This window comes from Clupea harengus, chromosome 7 (assembly GCF_900700415.2).
Source record: "Clupea harengus chromosome 7, Ch_v2.0.2, whole genome shotgun sequence".
Classification (NCBI taxonomy): domain Eukaryota; kingdom Metazoa; phylum Chordata; class Actinopteri; order Clupeiformes; family Clupeidae; genus Clupea; species Clupea harengus.
This window is the reverse complement of record NC_045158.1, coordinates 27072431-27098324: the sequence shown is the minus strand read 5'-3', so window position 1 is coordinate 27098324 and position 25894 is coordinate 27072431. Positions and strand designations below refer to the sequence as shown.

Here is a 25894-nt window from a genome sequence, read left to right as displayed (position 1 = left end):
GGTAAGTTTCAGTCCGGCAGAGCCAATGCGCGCCGAGACAAACATTCACCAGATAAGTCAGTCTAGACAAATGTGTCCTTTCAGTGATAAGGCCAGGGTCATATTTGTCTCTGTGCTGTGCTGTCCTCTGCTGTGCTGTACTGTACAGTGTAGTCCAAACACGTCGTCATTTGTCTACGGTGTGTGTGTGTGTGTGTGTGTGTGTGTGTGTGTGTGTGGAGCCCACACGCCGGCCTCCTCCTCCTAATCTCAGTCGTGGAGACGTCAGGCTCACTCGAGGACAGAATGCAGATGCTTGTTGTGAAGCTTGTGGTTTTTCCGTTCACTCGGCAGGAAAAACAAGCCGGCAGTCCACAGTCATGCGTTTAATGATCTGACACGGGCGGCCTGCCGACACAAGCTCCGTGAAGCGCCTTTCAGGCAAGGAAGAGTTCAAGTTTGGAAAAACAAACAAACAAACGGCAAAACATCACTGAAGGTGTTGTTGAGTTTACACGGCGTAGCTACCGGATCAGAAGGGGTTCCTGTCGCAGTGCAGTGATTGCTATCAGGATCTTGTTCTAAGCACCGGTTATATGAGACGGTTGAACCACAGTGCTTTGATCAATCAGCAAGCAAAATAAGTGTTGATGACAGGCCAAGGGCTTTCGTCATCCGCAGTTGGCACCTTTTAATAAGTAGTTTTGACAGTTATACATTCGTGATTTATAATCCAGTCATCAAAGACTACGGCCACATCCACAGTCACGTACAAGGGCTTAGCAATGCTACATGAACAACAACATGTAGCTCTGATTCCTGCGGTAGCAGTAACTCTGCTTCCACTTGTGCTGTGTTTACACTGGGTAGGACCTTGAGACCGCAAGTGCTCATGAGGTATCCTGCTTATCTCTGGGTTTTATGAGGTGACTGTTTATGATGTTTATGTTACTCTCACCCACATAAAAGAGGATGTTGACTGTCTGACTGTGCTCTTATCTGGGCTGATTCTGTATGTTTTGGCTGTTAATTACCAGGATGTGATTGTGTCTGACCCTCTGATCTGATCCTCCCTCTCCCTCCCTCTCTCTCTCTCTCTCTCTCTCCCTCCCTCCCTATCTCTCTCTCTCTCTCTCTCTCCCCCTCCCCCTCTTTACCTCTCCCTCTCTCTCTCTCTCTCTCTCTCCCTCCCCCTCTTTACCTCTCCCTCTCTCTCTCTCTCTCTCTCTCTCTCTCTCTCTCCCCACTCTTTACCTCTCCCTCTCTCTCTCTCTCTCTCTCTGTCTCTCTCTCTCCCTCTCTCCCTCTCTCTCAGAGGCCGCCATCCGTTTCCCAGGGAAGCTGTCCCCTAGCCCACCCAAGCCCACCCCCTCAGCTGCCGGAGTGGCCGGAGCGCAGAAGTACCAAACCTGCGAGAAGTGCGGCACCAACATAGTGTAAGAATCCATAGCAACCTATAACAACATAGTGTAAGAATCCATAGCAACCTATAACAACATAGTGTAAGAATCCATAGCAACCTATAACAACATAGTGTAAGAATCCATAGCAACTTATAACAACATAGTGTAAGAATCCAAAGCAACCTATAACAACATAGTGTAAGAATGCAAAGCAACCTATGGCCTGTTGTAGTGAGTTTTGTGGATGTCTGCACACACACACACACCAGTATGGCAGTATGCCACACCAGAATCTGCTAATTGCATCTTTATTTGGCAAACCTATCAACGATGATTTAATGATGAAACAGCACGCCCTCAGAAAGAGGGTGTGAAATGAGGAGATGGTGATAGATTGGCTAGATTATTTAGGTTCCCACAGCATCCAATATTAGTCATATTGTTATGACAGTGTTTTCAGCACACCCTCTGAATTTCAACGAGTCGTTGTGTGTGTGTTCCTCATGAAACAACCAGGAGTGGTTTATCTGTTTCTCACAGCGCTCTAGACTAGTGACTTCAGGTGGACATGAACACCATGTGCTAATGTGAATTGCACGAGCGCTATCTACGAGCAGTATGCAGCATGATTGCATATCACTGTGTGATCCGCCCCCCTGAGCTATCTTCTATCTGTGAACCGTATGCAATATGATTGGATACCAGTGGTGGATCAGTCCCCCTGAGCAGGCGGGGAAGAGCACAGAGTGGGGGATCAGTCCGCTTGATCAGGCGGGGGAAGAGCACAGAGCGGTTGATCAGCCCCCCTAAGCAGGCGGGGGAAGAGCACAGAGCAGTTGATCAGGCGGGGGAAGAGCACAGAGCGGTTGATCAGGCGGGGGAAGAGCACAGAGCAGGCGCGGGAAGAGCACAGAGCAGTTGATCAGGCGGGGGAAGAGCACAGAGCGGTTGATCAGGCGGGGGAAGAGCACAGAGCAGGCGGGGGAAGAGCACAGAGCAGTTGATCAGGCGGGGGAAGAGCACAGAGCGGTTGATCAGGCGGGGGAAGAGCACAGAGCAGGCGGGGGAAGAGCACAGAGCAGTTGATCAGGCGGGGGAAGAGCACAGAGCAGGCGGGGGAAGAGCACAGAGCAGTTGATCAGGCGGGGGAAGAGCACAGAGCGGTTGATCAGGCGGGGGAAGAGCACAGAGCAGGCGGGGGAAGAGCACAGAGCAGTTGATCAGGCGGGGGAAGAGCACAGAGCAGGCGGGGGAAGAGCACAGAGCGGTTGATCAGGCGGGGGAAGAGCACAGAGCGGTTGATCAGGCGGGGGAAGAGCACAGAGCGGTTGATCAGGCGGGGGAAGAGCACAGGGAGCCACTCTCCCCTCGGGGCCCAACCGTTCCCTGTAATCAGGCGTCACTTGAGTTAATTATCTTCCTGCACACACTGTGCTCGTGTGTGGGAGGTGTGAGAAAAGGTGTGTGTGTGTGTGTGTGTGTGTGCGTGTGACCATGAGAACTCACCACCTGTTGATTGTTGTGTAAATGTGTGTTATGTCCTCATCAGTCTTCAGTGGTGAAGAAGGAGCTGTCATGGTGTTTATTCTGTGAGGGGAGCTCAACACGTGTGAGGACAACAGGGATGTTTTAGCTCCTCTGGTGTTTGACCCTGTGACCTTTGACCCCTCCCCTCTCAGCACGCAGGTGGTGCGCATCATGGACGACCGCTTCCGCCACCCCGAGTGCTACACCTGCACAGAGTGCGGCCTCAACCTGAAGATGCGCGGCCACTTCTGGGTGGGCGACGAGATGTTCTGTGAGAAGCACGCCCGCGAGCGCTACACCGGGCCCGGCAGCAACGCCCCCCGACGCCACACCGTCTCCCCCCACCACTGAAGCCCCCCCAGGCCCCAGACCACCCAGGCCCCATCACCACACCACCACCACCACCACCACCAGCGCTCCTGTCCTACTCCACACCCCCCCCCCCCCAGGGCTGGTACCCCACTGCTACAGACTCTGAGCTATGGACTGTGGATCAGATGGGAGAGAAGAGGAATGGGAGGTGGGGTACGGAGGGGTACGGAGGGGTACGGAGGGGTGGGAGTGATGCTGTTAGACACGCCTTTGAGTTTGTATCAAGTGCCTCTCAGCACGCATTGAGTTTAGTCATGGCATTTACCTTTCCAGTAATTGTATAAAGGATGAACTTTTTCTTTTTTTCCCCTTCGGTTTTTCTGTACCTGCTTTTGTTTCTATATCGCCCTATCCTCGAATGGGTGCCATCTTGTGCTCAAATGAGTTGTACAGTCCCATCTTCTGCAGCGTCTATACTCTGAACAGCCCCAGAAAGGGTGAGTTGTGTTCACAGCTGTTGCGTTTAAAATGGCTCACAGGACTGGCTTCCTGTGGTAGAGAGCATGACATCCGATGGAGTCTATGCTCATCATTTATACCTTCATCTCCTGCACCCGAAGGGAAGGAGCAGCATTTACCACAAACATACATGGAACGGAATGATTTCAGGGGTGTGAAGGGAGACTTTCACGAGTGTGTGGTGCGTGTGTGTGCGTGTGCGTGTGCGTGTGCGTGTGCGTGTGTGTGTGTGGTGAGTGTGTGCATGCGTGCGTGTGTATGTTCTATCTGTTTAAAATGAGTCAGGATTTTGGGTCATTGCTTTGAAGGGATGATTAAGATGCCATTGTAGTTGCTTCTTTGCTTGTTGTTTTTCCCTCTAAAAGGCATTTGAAAAGGTTGCTTGCTTTAAGTTAGCAGTGCACAACACATTTAAGAGTGGTGTTCTTTCCTTTCACAGACATTAAACAAGGGAATATATCAGACAAAATATGTCATTATATGTAAATATGTATTTTCCCATAAACGATATGTATTAGATTTCTCATTTATTTGTGTGAGCAGGGTTTGCATGTTTTTCTTTGTGCGTGTTCTTTGCATATTTCTTTTTTTAGGATTGTTGGTGCTCGGATGCATCCTCTTCCCATGAGGGGACAGTGCCTTCGCCAGGAACACTGAAGTGGATTTTTTTTTTTTTTTTTACACATCATTTTCATTTGTTAAAACACGAGCATACGATTCCTTTTCTGAAACCCAGAGCACCGTTCTAGTGGTGCTCTCGGCACCCACTGAAACTAGTGATGAAAGCAGTAGCCTCTGTGCCAATATACTACTCCTACGCTTCAAATATACAAGTTGTTGATACCTATTCTGAGGGTGTGATCATTATTTCTAAGACTATCCTCTCCCTCTTATCAGCAGACAATCTTTATAAATATCTTTATAAACTTAAAGTTTATATGTTTTTATGTGGGGAGGTTGGACCCGGGTCGTGTGACTCAGACAATCCAAATCCGTCTGGGTTGGCTGAATTTGGATCAACATACTGACTTATATAAAAACAGTCTTCTTTACAACTCTAATATTGTACAGTATAACATGCAACACATTGAGCATCTTCTATGTTGGACTTTAGTATTTTATGCTGCAACACAACGTTGAGTACAGATAAATGGCCTGCATTAGCAAAGCAGTCAAAGACTAGTATCCTAATTATTCTAATCATCAAGCAATAAGCCAAGCTTAAGATATAATGTATCTGATCTGATGTGCCAGAAATTATATTGTTTTATAATTTAATATGATGGTTATATTCCCCATCTTGCGATGATTCTAAACTACAGTTGGCATGTTGAGGACCTGGCCAAATAGCCTCAAGGTGATTAATCATTTCTTAAAAATGGGCAGGGCACTTAAATTGCACAAGATAATAAATGTTCTGTTGTTAAATTTAGATGACACGTCATACTTAAGAGGAACAATTTAACCTCTGCGCTCATAATTTTCTCAAATCGAGATGTTTTCTTTTGTAATGGCCCTGTAATGGCAACCGCATGTGAAAACCATGTCGTGTCCCCCTCCTCCACTTCAGTATTACGGCATACTCCTGCAGTTATTCTATGATCCACAAGAGGGCCCTAGTGTGCTATTTTGGATCACCCACCTCCTGCAAGGCACGTCATATTTGCGTTGCTCCAGACCTCATGACTGAATTCACTCATCAAAGACAAGGGTGTTCGAAATAACTTGCGGTAAGGGAGGCACTTTAGGTACAACCTTTGAAATTAAGGCAACTATATTTCACAGTGGTTTATTCTCTAATGCTGTCGTAACAACAATGTAAACTCTACTACAGTTATCAGTTTCTCGTTCTTTTATCATTTCACTGTTACTTCAAACTTGAGCACAGGTAACTCCAGCTGCAGAGCGGCGCTACGGTCCGGTGGCCGTGGGCAGTCTAGTAATCAGGAGTTTGCTTGCTGAACTCCCAAGTGATGTTGGCAGTAAGGCCCTCAAGCAAGGCACTTAACCTCAATTGCTCAGGAGGCAGTCTGTCGACGCCCTCTTGCATGTGTGCATGGTGTGTGTGGTGTGGTAATGAGAGTCTCAACGAAATGACAACCTCTAGAAGACGAAAACAAGTATATGTATTCGTTGTCAATGTCCGTTGCTTGCCTTCATATGTAGGAGGAAACATTATTCTTTGTTCTGCTGTATTCAAATGTTCACTTATTTTGAGGTATTATTCATTACAACATAGCTAATTATTACATTGCACCAATTGGCCTTTAAAATACGTGTGCTGTTAGACTTACTTTTGAAGTTTCTAATTATTCTAATGTTACCGTCTTGAGTGATTGAGATGTGAGAGTTTGACCACTAGAGGTCCATGGATTCACATTCTGCAGCATTGACACGTCGTGATGAACTACTCAGTACTGAAAGATGGTACAAAGATGATCAGTTTGTGGACAGCAGTCATATTAGCACATATTTTGGATAGATTATGAAGGAATAAATATTTATTCATTATTTGTAATTTCTTTCCTCGTCATGAAAAGACCTCATTACTTTGTGAAGGCTAGTCTGTAACTTTGACATGTTTATGAAATGGTGATAGATTGGCTTGATTATTTAGGTTCCCACAGCATCCTCTCATTAGTCATATTGTTATGACAGCATTTTCCCTTTTAGCAAAGTCTTTGTTTTCACTCGCTCTCACAGACTCACATGCACAGATAAATGACACAGGCGGAATTTCTCTCTCTCTCTCTCTCTCTCTTTCTTTTGGATATCCATTGGGTAGAAAACGCTCGAGCTGAATTGTTTTCTGTGAGGATGCTCAAGAACACGCCTTTCTGTTGTGTCAATAAACAAACAAGCTAGAAGTTGTTTCTAAACTTCCTCCCAGCCCAGCCCCTCACGCCGTTCTCCAGGGGTCTGCCGATAAAGTAGGGCATACTCTCCGTGCTATTTGAGTCCACAATAGTGGCCATGTGCACAACATGGGGAAACATCAAGCACACACATTTCCCCTCTCTCTCTAGTCATGCGTCACTTCCTGATCTGAGATAGTGCTACATCCTCCAGCTCCACCTAACCCCACCTCCCCCTCCCCTCCCCCTCCCCATCTCTCCCTTGTGCTCTCCATCTCTCCTCCCCTTCACACACACCCTCTTTCCCTCCTCATACACTCCACCTGGAATGGGGTCCAGATGTGGAGGAGACTGAGATTGCTTGCTCGGCGATATGAGCGAAGAAAGCAAGGGGGGGGGATAGGACAGAGAGAGAGAGACACACACAGACAGAAAGGGGGAGACAGAGAGTGAGGAAGGAAAAAAATGTTGGAACAACATAAAAGTTTGTCTGGATGCCATTAAGTACAATTTGATGTAATGTGCAGTGTGGGACGTGACATTTTTAAATGGAAACTGTGCTCTCCAGATGAGAGAGATTGCAGGGGGCTAGAGGGCTTCTTGACTGGGGGGCAGGGATGTGGTGTGTGTGTGTGTGTGTGTGTGTGTGTCGGGTGTGTGTGTTTGGGGGTGGGTTTTGTACTTGAAGCCTTATTTAATGGGTCAAATAAACATTGCTCTGTTTCATCGCTGGGTAGGCGCCTCTCCCTGGTTTTGGGGGCTTCCTTAAGCAATCAGACCAGCCTCTGTGCCCACTGCAGTGTACAGTATCATATGCAGGAATAACAAACCCCGAGCCGAGGAGCGGAGGAGCGGAGGAGCCTGGCCCTGCGCACACTGGGCCATTGTGTGCTCGGGGTGCCGTGCGTGTCCAAGGTGCTTGTCCATTTGACGTGGTTCTGAGTGAATGTCAGCCCCAATTGGGCTTCCTCCATTCCCCCAGCCTTTTTTTTTTTTTTTTCCACAAACCCAAAACGTTCTCCCCCCCGTTCACCTATCCATATTTTCAAAGTAGGCCTTCATCAGATTTTTCCTTTTCTTTAAAAGAAGCGAGGATTTTTGCAGGCCTTCCTCGTGGGATATCGTATATCATAAAAGCCCTTTTTCAAAACAAAAAAAAGACTGTAAGTTTAAGCTCCACTGGGATTGTGCTGTGGACAGAAGTGGACCTGTGAAAAATGAAGGTCTGTGGGAAGTGCAGTTCTTGATGTGTTCTTTGGGACGCTGACAGCATCTGCCCTTAATCACTTGAGAGGGCTAACACATACCTCTATTCCTATCCATCTCTGATCTTCTCATTCAGCAAAAAATGAGACTATCAAAGAGGCTTTCATTGGATGGCTGGGATCCCCAGGTACCTGCTCAATACCCCTAGTCGGCCAGGGTTTTAAGCAGTGCTGAAGGTTTTGGAATGTGTGACTGATGGTGAGATTTTAGAGGCTGGACAGGGCGCTTATAATAGCACTTGTCTTGGCTACCTGTATTAAAATATTTCAATTCATTCTTGTCTACCAGCCTTTCAGAACTGTGGGCCTTTTGTGAAACTGGTTATGCTTATAGATTCACTGTCCAGATAACCCATGCTGATACAGACACAAGAAGCTCTGTGTTAAACACAGTCCAAGAACGGAATATGAAATAATACAAAGCATGGTATGACACAGCAAAATGGAGAATGTGCAAAATACCTGTTATCAAAAAACTTATTACATTAAACCAAAGAAGGCAAAAACATTAGATAATAATAACTCTTTACTTAAAACTCTGATATAAATCTATATAAATAGATTATAATGTATGTAGTGTAATCTGTAAAAATAAATGCAAGTGATTTTGGAAAATGTTTTATGAAAGTGATCACCGTCTTTACCGTTACATTTAAACGAAAAAGAAATGCAAAGGTTAACTCCTGACAAACATTGGCTTTGTTGCAGAACTTTTACATGGTAATTGCAGGTTGGCGTTCATGATTACTTTATAAATGACCGCTCAATCGGTGCTTTTTTGCAAGGGAGCCGAAGTGGAACACCGGCCCCGGTGTGTCAAAAGCCTGGCTATCCAACAGTCAGCGGATTGTAGGCTACTTCGACCCGCAGCTGGAACACGTTAACGGTGCTCGTGTAGGCTACCTTGATGGTTTCAATGTGATGCGGGCGACTTTATAACCGACCCAGGATCTAACTCTACTTTATTGAAGCAGTACTCCATGCATAAATGTCTTGCAGTGTTTACATGTGTCGTGCGAAGAACGTTTGACTACAATTTCACGGGAATAATCCTAATATATTTAGCTTCTATGTGATCTGAAGTGTGTTAAAACATATCACTATATAAAACATTAAGGCAGTTAGAGGCCTAGGTGTGGCCTTCATAATTCAGTCAGCAACGACGTTGTATTTCAGCTAAAATAGCTCAAATGTCACGTAGCCGAACAATAATAATTGTGTAGGACGCAAAGGATATGTAGAGTTATGCTTAAAAGTCTTAACAGGATGCATTTCATACATCAACCTTAGTGTTCAGGTGTTTGAAGGCGCAGTTTAAATGAACGTTACTAAATTATTTCGTCTCTGAAAAGAATCTAAACCTATGCCTATAAACACACAAAATACAGCGAAAAGAAAGACGTGGATACCGGTCGAGTAAATCTATATGGTATTTAAAGCCTAATATTCTCTTTGAGCACACATGCTCACCCTTACCTAATGTTAGTAGTGTAAATCGTCAAAGCGATTTTAAACGAGTGGGACAGCTACGGCAAGCGCTAAACTCCGTGAAGTAAAAATCTGCGCTAGGACCCTGCGGATTAGTGCGTAGTCGGGGAGGGAATGCGCGCACTTAAGGCAGTAACCGAATTTGAGTGTGACAGGGTGGCAGGCAAAAACCGCTAGATTTGGGAAATTAAGGTCGAGTCGGACCCGTCGCACCGTTATTTCGATTTAGGCTACCTCCTGGATTAAATTATATGGATCTCTTGTGAGCTCAGTCGGACTATCTACTTTGAAACGTCTTACTTGTTGAACGTTACTAGTTCTGCGCGACATATCATTTGCCAAATCTGTGAATTACATCAAAAGCTGTGGAGAAGTACGGCAAGGCTGTGAGTTGTGCCTGGGCTCTTATCAAAACCACAGGGAGTAACAGCACACCAGAGCGGCTCTGACTTTTGATCGTGACAAGTGGGATATTCTGAGATTTGAGATGACAGAACGTCTTTCTTTTGCGACAATGTTCATCTGTCACTGGGGAACACTTTATTCCAGAGGCAGGACACGAGCACCAAAAGTTTAATATGTTTTATCCAGAACAGAAAATAGGTAAAAACTCAAAGCGCATATTATCCTTGAACAGTTCTAACGCTACACCGTTGGAAGCGATGTCTCAAGTATAACTACATATGAGTGGCGATGTGGATAATGTTAACTTTACAGTGAGCTGAAGTTCTCTACGTATGGACAGTCCATAGGCTGCATCTCTGATCATTCAATCAATTCCACACAGCACTTTTTCTCTTTTCAAAGGAATAACTAACAATTGCCATATTTGGAAACGCATGCACATTCTCATTGTTTTGACAATTTGCACGCAATCTGCCCTGTTTCTTGTCAACCGTCAAGGAGCTTCGTTTTGGTGAAATGGGCTGATTCGGGCGACACTGAGGCGAGAATGATGGGGACAATGTCGGCAACCAGCTTTAGCATCCCGTTATGGGGGCGTCTGCTGGTAGTTCTGGTGTGCTTGACAGCTACGGAGTCAAGACTATCAGACGCCTGTCCTGGACTTCTAACCAGCGGCTGTAGTTGCATAGACGAGCGCATAAAGGCTCATACCGCGCCGGGTGTCCGGAAAAGAGTGAGTTGCAGCAGCGACGAACTCACAGAAACTCCAGAAGCCAGTCTCCTCCCCAACCGAACCGTTACGCTGTGAGTAAAAGTTTCAGTATGTCACAGTCTCTCAAATAACTGATGTGTGTTTGCACACATGATGTTTGCACACATTTTTATCGTTTATACCATTCGAGAACACAGGATGCAGGCAACTGTGCTGACTCAAACTCATAAAACCTTCGGGATTTGACATATGGTGTATACTGAAATCCCCTTTATCTCCTCCAAAGATCACCGCAATTTGTTTATGAGTTTAACAGTATGAAAACTTACCAAACTTCTGACATACTTCACAATAATAATGATAATAATAATAATAATAATAATAATAATAAAACATATACACATCTAAGTCTCCCTTTGAGTGGTCTAACTGCCGATGACAGTTATACCTCGTGAACGCCTTGTTATGGGAAAGTGCGTAACACTGATTGTGAGACTTGCATCCTGCTTTGAGAGTTTGCTATCTTAAGAGGTGTGTTCTCAGACAAGGCCCCCAACTGACCCCTTGGGCTCAGCCTCATCCGGCATGAGGGCCGTCCCCAAGGCAGCGTACATATTTCTGGCCAGCGAAGCCCCCAAGTGTGTAACCTGGCCCAGCAACAGACACAGACGCGTACGCTCAAAGCTTGGCCTCACTCTTATTTTTCTTTGACTCAAGGAGCCAAAGAGCAAAGAGTCCTGACTAGAGGGAGCTCACTTAGGGGGGATCCTGTCGTCCATGCAAGACAAAAACAAACAAGCGAAAGAACCCAGAAGAACCCAAAAGAAAACAGAGGGGAGGGTACTGTCATTGGACTCGGCCCCCTTCGCCACTTCTCTTGTCATCTTAAATCTGTAGTCGGGGCCGCAGAGTTAAAACGCAGAGGTTCAGTAACCCTCCTTGCATACCTCCACTCCCCTTGCCTACCCCTTTCCCTCCTTCCCCCAAACTCCCAGCTCTCCCCACTTTTTTCGCTCTCTGCAATCCCGCCCTCCCAGATCTCCAGCTGACTTGGCCTTGCTAACGTAGGATAAACAGAAACACATTTTTAGCTTTAGCTCTCTCTTTCTCTCTCTCTCTCTCTCTCTCTCTCTCTCTCTCTCTCTCTCTCTCTCTCTCTCTCTCTCTCTCTCTCCCCCACCCCCCCTCTCCTCTCTGTTCATTTCCCTCACTCATAAATGGTGGCTTGATTTCTTCATTTGCATTAGTTATTATGGAAGTTGCCTGATTGCTCAAGAAGGAAGATGAACCTAGTGTACAGCAGCTAACTGACAACTGGAACAAGTGCCTCCAGTTTGCTTGTCAGTCCATGTCAGACTGCCCTGGTTGAATATTCTCAGTGATGGCTGTAACAAGCCAATTTGTACCATGTGCCATTTCAACCTGAGACAGACTGTGTGACACGGTAAAGGTTTGCAAATGTTCAGAACTATCCCTCTCATATTCCATTCTAACAGGAAGTTGCTCTAGAATTGCTAGGACATGACAGCTGCAAAATTACAAGATTTTTTTCATTCCACTCTAAAAACATTTTGCCAAATGCCTTTCATATTTATTCTCCGTACTTAAGTATCAACCCGACCTAAAAGTGAAACTGACCCACGACGGCCACTATAGTTAAAAGCTTTCATAAATCTCGACCAAAACTCTCTCTCTTTCACTCACAGACTCACTCTCACTGACTCTCTCTCTCTCTCTCTCTGTCATGCTTATTTTGTATATTGGTCCTCCACCATCCCACAATGCACCCCACCGACCCAGTGGGAGCAGCACTTGCCTGCACATGAGCGCAGTAAAAAAAAAAAAACGGGCCCGCTGGTGCCCGCCGAGGAGACGCAGCTAGTGGATTTATGCCTTCGGGGGTGTCGGAGGCAGCCAGCGCTCCATTTATAGGGCCTTGTGTTTCTGCTTAATAAAGGCAGGAGAAACATCTGGGAAACACATTTGCTGAAAACCAGAGGAGAGGATAAAAAAAAGAATTGCCTGGGTGGCAGCAGTGGAGGTGATTGAAGATAATCTCGCATCCCCTGCACCTTTTAATGTTGTTTATTTGTTTTCCGACATGTGTTTAGCACACTGTGACATCTTTACGAGCCTGTGCCCTAGACACAAACAATTCCCCTATGCTGGCTTGTTGCGGAGCGGAGTGGAGCCTCGATATTCTCAGTGGCTTGTTGCGGAGTGGAGCCTCGGTATTCTCAGTGGCCTGTTGCGGAGCGGAGCCTCGATATTCTCAGTGGCTTGTTGCGGAGCGTAGCCTCAGTATTCTCAGTGGCTTGTTGTGGAGCGTAGCCTCTGTATTCTCAGTGGCTTGTTGCGGAGCGGAGCGTAGCCTCGGTATTCTCAGTGGCTTGTTGCGGAGCGGAGCCTCGATATTCTCAGTGGCTTGTTGCGGAGTGGAGCCTCGATATTCTCAGTGGCTTGTTGCGGAGTGGAGCCTCGGTATTCTCAGTGGCTTGTTGCGGAGCGGAGTGGAGCCTCGATATTCTCAGTGGCTTGTTTCGGAGCGGAGCGGAGCCTCGATATTCTCAGTGGCTTGTTGCGGAGCGTAGCCTCAGTATTCTCAGTGGCTTGTTGCGGAGCCGAGCCTCGGTATTCTCAGTGGCTTGTTGCAGAGCGGAGCGGGTAGCCTCGATATTCTCAGTGGCTTGTTGCGGAGTGGAGCCTCGATATTCTCAGTGGCTTGTTGCGGAGTGGAGCCTCTGTATTCTCAGTGGCTTGTTGCGGAGCGGAGCGAAGCCCCGGTATTCTCAGTGGCTTGTTGCAGAGCGGAGCGGGTAGCCTCGATATTGTCAGTGGCTTGTTGCGGAGCGGAGTGGAGCCTCGGTATTCTCAGTGGCTTGTTGTTGTGTTTCTTTCCGCCTGCTGCCCGTGCAGGCGAGTGAAGTTCATTTGGGGAACATAACTGTTGATTTCCCCCTCTGGTCTTCTCCCCATGGATCGCTGCAGCCCTGCCGCGTCCTCCCTGTTTTCGTGACGTCCCAGCCAGATGTGGAATGTGCAGAGTCCTGTTGATGTTACTGTTATTCCTGACATTCCTGAGGCTGTCCAGACGGCATCCCAGGTGCAGCATGGGAGCTCAGGGCTGAATTCATCACCCCTCCACCCTGTACCCATCACACACACACACACACACACACACACACACACACACACACACACACACACACACACACACACACACACACACAAAGACCTGACTTTACCTATTCTTCACTCTCCCCCTCGCTGGGAAGGTCAGTTGAATGTGTCATTCGTGTATCCCCTGGTGGACTAGGAAACTGTATGGAGTTTTGGGGTCAGGGGTCAGAGGTCACCGGGGCTGCTAGTTGAGCCGAATTTGCCCTGTGGGAATGAGGTCACCGGGCTGCAGGCATGAGAGGCCAGCAGGAATGATGTTTTGGGGTCAAAGGTGTCAAGGTGATGGACTGGAGCAGACTGGATTGAAAGACAGATGTGCTCCAGGATTGACACCGCTCCTTACCCTGATAGATTGGGTCTGATTGGACCCTGGTGAGTTTACCCAGGCGAGGAGCCTGCTGGGTTGGACCAGGTAGGCAGGCTGCTGGCCCTAGGTGAAGTGAGCTCATTCACTTGCCTTGGGCTGAGCCAGTAGACAGTGCCCCCATTCAGCATGACTTTGATTAGGACTTTAGAGCTGTCTTGCTTGTCTGTGGGTCTGCCTGTCTATGGGTCTGACTGTCTGTGGGTCTGACTGTCTGTGGCTGCCCTGTCTGGGTCTGCTGTCTGTGGGTCTGCCTGTCTTGTCTGGTCTGTGGGTCTGCCTGTCTATAGGTCTGCCTGTCTGTGGGTCTGCTGTCTGTGGGTCTGCCTGTCTGTGGGTCTGACTGTCCGTGGGTCTGCCTGTCTGTGGGTCTGCCTGTCTGTGGGTCTGCCTGTCTATGGGTCCGCCTGTCTGTGGGTCTGCCTGTCTGTGGGTCTGCCTGTCTGTGGCTCTGCCTGTCTGTGGGTCTGCCTGTCTGTGGGTCTGACTGTCTGTGGGTCTGCCTGTCTGTGGGTCTGCCTGTCTATGGGTCTGCCTGTCTGTGGGTCTGCCTGTCTGTGGGTCTGACTGGCGTAGTTCTGGGCTGGTGGACGGGGTCAGTGTGACGACTCCGCTCTGGGCCTGTGTGCCATGGATCTGCTCCCCGCTCAAGGCTAATGCACACACACACACACACACACACACACACACACACACACACACACACACAACACACACACACACACATCTAGGCTAATGCACACCAGCTGGCTCCCATGAACATTCCAGCCGAGGCCTCCTGGCCCACGGGGAATCCCAGCGGGGGTTAGTTTATTAAGAGTATTAGTCGGATGTTTGTTGTTTCTGTAGAACGTGGCGGACTGAAGCGCGGGAGAACGGTGCGGTGAGCCGCGCCGCTGCCTCTCACGGTATCTTCGGCGCTCACTCATCGAGCCGTTGAGACGCCGGCTGAGACGAAATGGTGAGCACAGGGCCGTTGGAGTCGGAGTCGGAGTCGGAGTCGGATCGGAGTCGGAGCGCTCGATGAGCAACATTTTCCATTACTCTCGAAGGAGCCCAAAATTAAGCTTTTTCCTCGTAATTTGCGAATTGCTCGCGAGTGATTTCTTTAATAGGGTTTTATATCAGCCGATTAGCTCCTATTAGCAGTCTTTTCCTCTGTGTTTTCTCCTCCTCTTCTCTCCACTCTCTTTCCCCCCATTTTCCCTCTCTTTCTCTTTCTGCCCCCACCCCTCTATCATGAGTTCATCCACACGCAGTAACTCTCAACCTAAATATTTAGCCGTCTTGGTAGGGAAACTGCCATGTCTAAACTCCTTCCAGATGTGGTCCTGCTCCGGGGCTTGTCTTTTAGGCTAATTACGTGCGGCTGCAGAGGCGCTGGGTCTTTGGGAGAAAGAGGGAGAGAGAGAGAGAGAGACGCTGCTCGCCTGTTGGGGTATTCACAAATCACAGCCGCCGCAGTCTCTTGTCTGTTAGCCGCTGACGTGATATATACTGGAATAAATAAAGAGATCGGAGATTTGTTTGTTGTTCTATCATGAGTAATGAATGAAAGGAAAAAAGATGAATGACAAACAGGAAGGAAGATATGTGGATTTGGTCTCTTGCCCAATCTTTCCAAAATTATGCAGAGCAACGTCTTATTCTGTGAAGGGTTCCATGTGTGTATTTGTGGTATGTAGATATCCATAAATTCTAGCGAACGAGCAAACTTATCAAAAAGTACACATCTTTTTTAACGACTGAGGAACCACTGAGGAGCTTTGTGTGTGTGTGTGTGTGTGTGTGTGTGTGCTGCTTTTTCTGTCTTTGGGAAGTACTTCCCTTCCATGCCTGGGTGGAATTGTCCAAAGGTGAAGCCTGAAAATAGGGCGCCCACTTCTGCTTCCCTGTGTTTATTTAAATATCGAGCTCTCTCATTGGCCTGTTGCGTATGGTCTCCTTCTTCCCTTGAGTGTGAAGGCAAGTGTGCGAGCTTCCTGTCTTCGCTCCCTGAGTTTAAAAAAAAAAAAAACTCCTTCCCACTCCGAGCTCTGCTGCCGCCTTTTCTGCACATGTGTGAGGTGAGGGGAGGGCAGTTCGAGCAGCCGCAACCGCAGCCGTGTGTGTGTGTGTGCGTGTGTGTGCGTGCGTGTGTGTGTGGTGTGTGTGTGTGTGCGCGTGTGTGTGTGTGTGTGTGTGGTGTGTGTGTGTGCGCGTGTGTGTGTGTGCGTGTGTGTGTGTGTGTGTGTGTGTGTGTGTGTGTGTGTGTGTGTGTGGTGTGTGTGTGTGGTGTGTGTGTGTGTGTGTGTGTGTGTGTGTGTGTGTCGAGAAGTGTGTGTGTGTGTGTGCATGTGTGTGTGTGTGTGTGCGCGTGTGTGTGTGTGCGTGTGTGTGTGTGTGTGTGTGTGTGTGTGGTGTGTGTGTGTGCCGAGGCTGGGTGGACGGGGTGGACGTGAGAGGGCAGTTTGCCTGTCGGCACCTGGGCGCTCGGATGCCAGCCCTTTTTCTGGCTGCGCCGCGGCCTTGAACTGATACCCGTTTCTTTATGGGGACGGGCAGCTCGCATACAAACGGCGACAGACGCCAGCCCAGGCTCCCTGGCCTTGGGCGGAGAGTGGGTGGAATTCGGTCTCTCACACACACATAAATACACACACACACACACACACACACCCATAAACACACACACACGCCCTCTTGGACAGCTGTAACCAGGGTCGCCGTTTGTTGTCTGTGAGTCGATGGACTGAATACATGAGAAGCCTCACTAAACTCTAAACCCAGAATGACCATCTGACAGTACAGTGACACTCTCACACACACACACACACACACACACACACACACACACACACACACACACACACACACACACACACACTCCTACTTCAACAGTACAGTGCAGTGGGGTTGCAGTGATCCCTTCAACAGTACAGTGTCATGGGGTTGCAGTGATCCCTTCAACAGTACAGTGATCCCTTCAACAGTGCAGTGATCCCTTCAACAGTGCAGTGATCCCTTCAACAGTACAGTGATCCCTTCAACAGTGCAGTGATCCCTTCAACAGTGCAGTGATCCCTTCAACAGTACAGTGCAGTGGGGTTGCAGTGATCCCTTCAACAGTACAGTGTCATGGGGTTGCAGTGATCCCTTCAACAGTACAGTGATCCCTTCAACAGTACAGTGATCCCTTCAACAGTACAGTGCAGTGGGGTTGCAGTGATCCCTTCAACAGTGCAGTGATCCCTTCAACAGTACAGTGATCCCTTCAACAGTACAGTGATCTCTGAGGGGTTGCAGTGATCCCTTCAACAGTACAGTGCCATGGGGTTACAGTGGTACAGGAGGTAGAGAAGTCGTTTAGTAATCAGAAGGTTGCTAGTTCGATTCTCTGTCGAAGCGTCCTTGAGCAAGACACTGAACCCCTAATTGTTCCTGATGTGCAGTGTGCCATCAGTGTGTAAAATGTGTATACATCCTTGTAAGTCGCTTTGGATAAAAGCGTCTGCTAAATGTAAATGTAAAATGTAGTGATCTCTGACATATACAACTTCATCACTTCATGGGTCTCACAGTTGCAAAACGGTTGTACCCATAGCAAAATACTTGCTTCTAGAACATTGTCCTCTTTAGGTGAAACTCTGTATAAGATGGGAGATCGTGTCTGTTTGTTTGTTTGTGCAGACTGGGTCTTTGGTTTGATACATCGTCTGCTGTTTTCCATAGGCAGATAACAGCTATGTGTGGCGCTGCCCTCATTGTGGGTTTGTCATGTTTGTGTCTCAGTGAGGGTGATCTCAGGCGTGTGTGTGTGTGTGTGTGTGTGTGTTGTGTGTGTGTGTGTGTGTGTGTGTTTGTGTCTCAGTGAGGGTTGTCTCAGGCTCAGTGTGTGTGTGTGTGTGTGTGTGTGTGTGTGTGTGTGTTTGTGTCTCAGTGAGGGTTGTCTCAGGCTCAGTGTGGGTTTGCCATGTTTGTGTCTCAGTGAGGGCGATTTGAGGCTCAGGCGTGTGTGTGTGTGTGTGTGTGTGTGTGTGTGTGTGTGTGTGTGTTGTGTGTGTTTGTGTCTCAGTGAGGGTTGTCTCAGGCTCAGTGTGGGTTTGCCATGTTTGTGTCTCAGTGAGGGTGATCTCAGGCGTGTGTGTGTGTGTGTGTGTGTGTGTGTGTGTGTGTGTGTGTTTGTGTCTCAGTGAGGGTTGTCTCAGGCTCAGTGTGGGTTTGCCATGTTTGTGTCTCAGTGAGGGCGATCTGAGGCTCAGTGTGTGTGTGTGTGTGTGTGTGTGTGAGTGTGTGTGTGTGTGTGTGTGTGTTCCTGTCTCAGTGAGGGTGATCCCAGGCCTCAGCCTGCAGTATAATGGCCTAGAGTATAGGGTTAGACTGGATGTGGGAAGGGGGAACTGGTGCACTGTGGTCAGAGTGTGTGTGTGTGTGTGTGTGTGTGTTTGTGTGTGTGTGTTTGTGTGTGTGTTTGTGTGTGTGTGTGTGTGTGTGTGTGTGTGTGTGTGTGTTTGTGTGTGTGTGTGTGTGTGTGTGTGTGTCTGCCTCCATGAGTGGGTATATGGGTACCTCTATTTTGCTGTTTTGTGTTTTAGGGACCTATGTTTTGTGGAGACTACAGATGGAACTGTGGAATCCTGTGATAAAAATGGAGTTGACGGTTTAATGCAGATTTGCATCGAATTGGGAGACTTTTGCATAAGTGTGGCAAGGTCTCCTAAACCGGTGTTGTTTTTGTTTTTATCCAATAAAACGATGAGAAAAGACATCTCCCTTTTCTTGGGCTGGAAGATTTTGAATATGTGTGTGTTTGTGTTTGTATGTGTGTGTGTCTCCCTGTTTTGGGCTGGAAGATTGTGTGTATGTGCTTATTTGGGAAGATCCACTGCAACAGAAAGTAGACGGAGAGTCGTGCCAGAGGCAATATAATGTGATTGTCTGCCACCATATGTGGTAAGTTGTCAGATAGGCCTGGAGCTTGGGTGGGAAAGCACAATATTGTTATCATTGAATAGCCGCTATTTTCTATTTGTTCATTTGATTAGATGTCCTTTCTTGATAATAAAATTGGATTAAACTACTAAAAAAAAGCAGAAGTCAGAAGAAAAAATAATGGAAAAGAAGAAATTCAGAACATAAATAAATCTTGAGTTCTTGAGGCCTGTTTCTCTGGGTGTGTTTGGGTGTGTGTGTGTGTGTGTGTGTGTGTGTTTGGGTGTGTGTGAGAGAGAGCACTCGTCAGGTCAGAAGATGTTGAACTGGGAGTGTGTTGATGGAATGTCTCTCCCCTGCTCCCCTTATCAATGGAACAGAATGGAGAGAGGCCTCTGGAGCCTGGAGTGTCATTCCTGAAGAGGAGGTTTATTTTTGAGAGAAAAAGGTGTTGAAAGAGCCGAGGTCTTTGGCTGGGCATGGAGGTCTTTGGCTGGGGGAGAGGGACAGTGACCAGACACTAATAAATCACACGTTCGGACAAAGGTCTCTCTGTGAATACCCCCAGCGCCCAGCCCAGCACACCTGCTGCCACCACTCAAACCCCACCCGACCACCAGCTACCCCTCTGCGGCCGCCGTGCCTTGGGGTAAACGCTAAAGCCCCGCGGATGATTGACAGCGCACTGTTCACTTCCTCCCCGTCACGCCACCGGCCGCACAGACGGATGGCTGCGGTCGAGAAATCCCCCCGCCGCCGCCGCCGTCATCGTCATCTCCGAAGGCAGCAATCAGAACGAGATGTGTGTTGTCATAGGCCTCTCTTCCTCCTCCTCCCCTCCTCCTCCTCCCTCCTCCTCCCCCTCCTCTCTTCCTCCTCCTCCTCCTCTTCCTCCTCCTCCCCCCTGTGACTCTTTGTTATTCTGGTTTCATCTTTCATAGGACTTCTCTTATCTGACTCCAAATATGCATGACTATGAGTGTGTGTGTGTGTGTGTGTGTGTGTGTGTGTCTGTGTTGTGTGCATGACTCTATGAGTATTTGTCCCACAGCTCCTCTGTGTTCTCTGCTTCTTCTCTTCATCCTGCTCTTTTCCCCCCTCTCTCCCAGTGTTTCTGTACGGTCCCTCTCTTTTACTCCCCTCATCTCTTTATCTCTCTCTCTCTCTCTCTCTCTCTCTCTCTCTCTCTTCTCTCGTTCTCTAATACTCCCTAACTCTCGCTCTCTCTAACTCTCCCTAACCCTTCCTCGCTCTCCTTTCCCACATAAATGGCTTCCCAGAGTTCCTGCCGCTCTGCAGCTTAGAGGAAGGCGGGTGGTGTCTGTGGTGAGCGTGCCTGTGGTGGAGACCATATGCCCGTGTGTGTGTGTGTGTGTGTGTGTGTGTGTGTGTGTGTGTGTGTGTGTGTGTGTGCCTGTGTGTGTGTTTGTGTGTGTGTGTGTGTGTGTGTGTGTGTGTGTCTGAGTGTGTGGCTGGTTGTGAGTTTGTGTGTGTGTGTGTGTGTGTGTGTGTGTGTGTGTGTGTCTGAGTGTGTGTCTGTGTGTGTGTGTGTGTTTGTGTGTGTGTATGACTAAGAAAGAGAGGCAAAGCGCAGCATCATCGATCAACTGTACACCTCTTAATCTTCCGTCTGGCGTCTCTGACTTTTCCACAGAAGGATGGACTGCGCAGTGTCTTCGCAATGTCAGTGAGCCTTCATCATGCGTTTGGACAGACTGCCGAGCACCGAGCACGCTGTCTGTAGACGCTACGCCGGGGTTTCAGAACGCCACATTGTTTTCACACCACACACTGCCTCCCATCAATAGCAGCATACTGACTTGAGCTTGAGTGTGTGTGTTGTGTGTGTGTGTGTGTGTGTGTGTGTGTGTGTTTAGGTGTGAGTGTGTGCGTTTGTGCGTGTGTGTGTGTGCGTGTGCGTGTGCGTGTGTGTGTGCGTGTGTGTGTTTAGGTGTGTGTGTGTGCGGTGTCAGAGGTGACACTGAAGAGACTAAGCGAGGGGCTTTGGGATCTCCCAGTCCAACGCTCCTGCTTCCAACCCAAACCTGGCCCAGTTATATGGGTCAGAGTGCCTTCCACATTATGCAGCGTTTATGAAAGTAAACGACCCCCCCACCACCACCACCACCACCACCCCCGGTTCTCTTGCCTGGGAACCGAAATCACTGTATTAGAACAATGAGACAATGTCGCTCCGGAGTAGCTTTTGCTGATTGTTTGCTAAGCACCAAAATGGCTCATTAAAAAGCCCTTTTGTAGCACTGATGAAGTGCCACAGATAGCTGCTCATTTGCGAACGGCAATCAGCGCACGGCATAGCTCAGCACACAGTAATGACTGCATGGCTATTACTGGAGTCACATTTGGATAGCTGGCCCATTTGTTGCAGAAAATATTTAGCGTTTTATTTTTTTCTTTTATTTCGTTTTTAGGGGAACCCTAAACAATCCTATCCCGCTTTTACTTTGGCGTTTGTTGTCGCCTCCTTGATAGCAACATTGTTGTGCTGTGCCGTGATCTACGGCTAATGTATTCATGGTCTCTATGAACCAAATAAGGTCTAATAGAATGATATACATTTATGTGGAGAGGCTGTACGTACGTACGTCTCTGGTTTGGCTTGTGCTTGGCAGTGTCCATGGAAACGGGCAGATAGAGAGGTCTCAATTCCGAGAACCTCCGCAGATGCCTGCTCAAATTATGTGGCTGTGTGTGCACGTGTGCATGTGTGTATACCACACACGTGTGTATACGTGGGTTTTTCTCTTTGCTTATGTGTGTGTGTGTGTGTGTGTGTGTGTGTGTGTGTGTGTGTGTGCGCGCGCATGTGGTTATGTGTATGTGTGTCCACACGCACATGTGTGTGTCCGTGCGGGAAGGGCGTGCATGGCCACAACTCTCAAAATAGGATTCAGTCAACCCCCTCTAATTAGAGAGGGTTTATAAAACCCAGATTTTAATTTTAGACTCTGGAGGAGCTGTGTTCACAACACACACACACACACACACACACACACACACACACACACACACACACACACACATGCGGACACACACATACACACACACACACACACACACATGCCCAAACACAGACACATGCACGCGTATGACAGATGCAGGCTTTTAATTTGAAACTTTTGCAGAAGCTGAAAGATTTTCTTTAACAATGCTGCATTGGTCTTGCACTTCAGCACACCCAATGACACACACACACACACAAACACACAACACACACAGACACACATGGAAGTGCACACTTTGACAACCGCAGACCACAGAGTCTTAACTTCTCAGCCTGGCCCTGTTACCACAGCATAATGCAAGAGTCCTCCGTATGAAATAAGGCCCTTTGAGTCTCAACACTCTCCCATCCTTGGGGCAGAAAGAGAGGGGGATAAAGAGGAGGAGAGAAGGAGAGCGGGAGAGAAGGAGAGGGGGTGAAGGAGAGGGGGAGAAAGAGGGGGAGAGAAGAGAGAAGGAGAGTGGGAGAAAGAGGGGGAGAGAAGGAGAGGGGAGAGAAGGAGAGGGGGAGAAAGAGGGGAAGAGAAGGAGAGGGGGAGAAAGAGGGGGAGAGAAGGAGAGGGGGAGAAAGAGGAGGAGAGAAGGAGAGGGGGAGAGAAGGAGAGGGGGAGAAAGAGGGGGAGAGAAGGAGAGGGGGAGAGAAGGAGAGGGGGAGAAAGAGGGGGAGAGGGAGGGAGAGAGCGAGAGCCTGCAGACTCACACACCCTGTGCCTTTGCGCTGGGCTAAATGAAGATGTGAAGGCTGCGGTGAGAAAAGGCGCGCTGGCCATGATGAGGCAGATTCGCTCACTTTCGTTCACCAGTGTTGTCAAGTTGGAATGAAATAGGCTTCAAATGACCATGGGAATGCATTTGGTGCGAGACAATTGGTTGCTCATTTTTGTGGGGGGGGGGGGGGGGGGGGGGGGCTTCCAATGGCTACCAGAGGCTTGCTGACTAACACAGGCATTATTTCCTTTCCTGTCCTGCCTTTAACAGCAGTGACAGACAGACATCCCTTTCACTCCCCCAACACGGCCATTAAAGAGACGGGCAGAGAAGCGCCATTGTGGCAGTCCGTGCGCACTAACTCTGAATAACTCAATCAAGGGGCTTATGACATGCCTCTGCACAAACAGTTGACGTGCAATTACATGGATGCTCCTTTGGCACGGCAGCGGGGTAGTAAACGGGGGCCTGTGTGTGTGTGTGTGTGTGTGTGTGTGTGTGTGTGTGTGTGTGTGTGTGTGTGTGTGTGTGTGTGTGTGGCACCAGGCCCCGGGCCCTTCCTGCTGCTGGAGGGCCACAATGGGCCACATTCACATTCACATCTCAAGATGCATTTACGGGATAAGTGTGTGTGTATGTGTGTGTGTGTGTGTGTGTGTGTGTGTGATAAGTGCCTGTTGTGCTCAGGGGCCTGAGTGTGGTCCCTCTCGTGAGTGCCTGTGTGTGTGTGTGTGTGTGTGTGTGTGTGTGTGTGTGTATATGCGTGTGTCCAAGAGTGCTTGTGTGTGGGTGTGTAAATGTGCCGGTGTGTGTGTGTGTGTGTGTGTGTGTGTGTGTGTGTGTATTTAAGTGCATCAAAATACTTCCAGCGTGTATTCAGAGTCTGATATGTGTGTGTTAGCCTATGTTTGACCGAAAGTGCTTGTGTGTGTGTGAGACACATTGCATTCAGCACTGCCTGACCCAGCTTGTTAAGGACGAGGATGCTTGTGTGTGTGTGTGTGTGTGTGTGTGTGTGTGTGTGTGTGTGTGTGTGTGTGTGTGTGTGTGTGTGTGTGTGTGTGTGTGTGTGAGGCACTGCCGGACCCAGCTTGTTAAGGACGAGGATGCTGCCTCTGCAGGCTTTGAACACAACTGTTGTCAGGAGTGGCTTTTTCCCCACAAAGTGGTTCTCAAGAACCAGGGGCCCCCAGCAGCTCCCCACCTGATCCTCCCCCAGCTAGAGTGAGCGTCGCTGGGCCATAGCAGGGTGTGCTGGTGGGGGGTGGGTGTGGGGGTGCAGGTGTGTTGTGTGGGGGGGCTGCAGGCTAGAGAGACAGCAGGCAGCAGCAGGGGCACAGACTGGTGATTAGTGCAGAGCTGTCAGCCCATTGCTGTGGCACTTGAAGAATTCTGAAGTGAATAGAGGCCCTTTTTGGGCCAGGCTGGGGAGAGTTTCTTGCTTTCTCTCCCTCTCTCTCTCTCTTTCTTTTTCTTTCTCTCTCTGTGTTTCTCTCTCTCCCTCCCCCCCCCCCCTCTCTCTCTCTCTCTCTCATTTTCTCTCTGTGTGTTTCTCTCTCTCTCTCTCTTTCTCTCTCTCATTTCTGTCTGTTCCACACAGACACACACACACTCTCTCTCACACACACACACACACAGACACACACACACAGACACACACACACACTCTCACACACACTCACACACGTGCTCCCGCTGTGAAGCCGCTGTAATTGGGCTCGCAGGCTTCATTAGCAACTGAAGTTGAGTGAGGGGACCCGTCCCTCCAGCCTGCATCCCCCCCCAGCACCCAGCACCCATCGTGACCCCCTTCACCCACTACCCTCCCTTCACCAAACAAGCGTCCTAACTACCTAACCAAGTGCAGGACGTGCAGCGGGCTGAGCCACAGCTCTGAAGGCAGAGTGGATTCCTCCTTCCTTGGCCCATGATCTTCACAACTGCTTTGGGCAATTTATTTTCTTGAAGATGAGAGGAAACTTTTCTGTTGAAACTGAGGCTCTAGACCTCCATAGGGTTTCCAATGGTTCTGTATTTGTTCTGTTGAAACTGAGGCTCTAGACCTCCACAGGGTTCCAATGGTTCTGTATTTGTTCTGTTGAAAACTGAGGCTCTAGACCTCCATAGGGTTTCCAATGGTTCTGTATTTGTTCTGTTGAAACTGAGGCTCTAGACCTCCATAGGGTTCCAATGGTTCTGTATTTGTTCTGTTGAAACTGAGGCTCTAGACCTCCATAGGGTTTCCAATGGTTCTGTATTTGTTCTGTTGAAACTGAGGCTCTAGACCTCCATAGGGTTTCCAATGGTTCTGTATTTGTTCTGTTGAAACTGAGGCTCTAGACCTCCATAGGGTTTCCAATGGTTCTGTATTTGTTCTGTTGAAACTGAGGCTCTAGACCTCCATAGGGTTTCCAATGGTTCTGTATTTGTTCTGTTGAAACTGCTGTACTGAGGCTCTAGACCTCCATAGGGTTTCCAATGGTTCTGTATTTGTTCTGTTGAAACTGAGGCTCTAGACCTCCATAGGGTTTCCAATGGTTCTGTATTTGTTCTGTTGAAACTGAGGCTCTAGACCTCCATAGGGTTTCCAATGGTTCTGTATTTCTGTTGAAACTGATGCTCTAGACCTCCATAGGGTTTCCAATGGTTCTGTATTTGTTCTGTTGAAACTGAGGCTCTCGACCTCCATAGGGTTCCAATGGTTCTGTATTTGTTCTGTTGAAACTGAGGCTCTAGACCTCCATAGGGGTTCCAATGGTTCTGTATTTGTTCTGTTGAAACTGAGGCTCTAGACCTCCATAGGGTTCCAATGGTTCTGTATTTGTTCTGTTGAAACTGAGGCTCTAGACCTCCATAGGGTTCCAATGGTTCTGTATTTGTTCTGTTGAAACTGAGGCTCTAGACCTCCATAGGGTTTCCAATGGTTCTGTATTTGTTCTGTTGAAACTGAGGCTCTAGACCTCCAATAGGGTTCCAATGGTTCTGTATTTGTTCTGTTGAAACTGAGGCTCTAGACCTCCATAGGGTTCCAATGGTTCTGTATTTGTTCTGTTGAAACTGAGGCTCTAGACCTCCATAGGGTTCCAATGGTTCTGTATTTGTTCTGTTGAAACTGCTGCACTGAGGCACCAGGCCTCCACAGGGTTCCAATGGCTCTTGTGTTTGTTATGTTGCTCCTCCCTTGTTTCCCTACATGCACCTCTGTGTAAATAATTACTGGTAAAGTGGCGTGTGACCAGTGG

The 25894-nt window shown here is 48.4% G+C and overlaps 2 protein-coding genes across 2 annotated transcripts in view; both read left to right on the top strand.

The window, feature by feature from the left end:
* pdlim2 (PDZ and LIM domain 2 (mystique)) overlaps window positions 1-4587 on the top strand; it is a 58883-nt gene extending 54296 nt beyond the window's left edge. Inside the window, exons 9-11 of the mRNA XM_042708130.1 lie at window positions 334-404; window positions 1295-1415; window positions 3062-4587. Coding sequence (XP_042564064.1) covers window positions 334-404; window positions 1295-1415; window positions 3062-3260 — 391 coding nt within the window. The 3' untranslated portion in view covers window positions 3261-4587. The remainder of the gene's footprint in view (window positions 1-333; window positions 405-1294; window positions 1416-3061) is intronic.
* Window positions 4588-9391: 4804 nt separating this feature from the next.
* adgra2 (adhesion G protein-coupled receptor A2) overlaps window positions 9392-25894 on the top strand; it is a 62511-nt gene continuing 46008 nt past the window's right edge. The window contains exon 1 of the mRNA XM_031570981.2: window positions 9392-10557. Coding sequence (XP_031426841.1) covers window positions 10301-10557 — 257 coding nt within the window. The 5' untranslated portion in view covers window positions 9392-10300. The remainder of the gene's footprint in view (window positions 10558-25894) is intronic.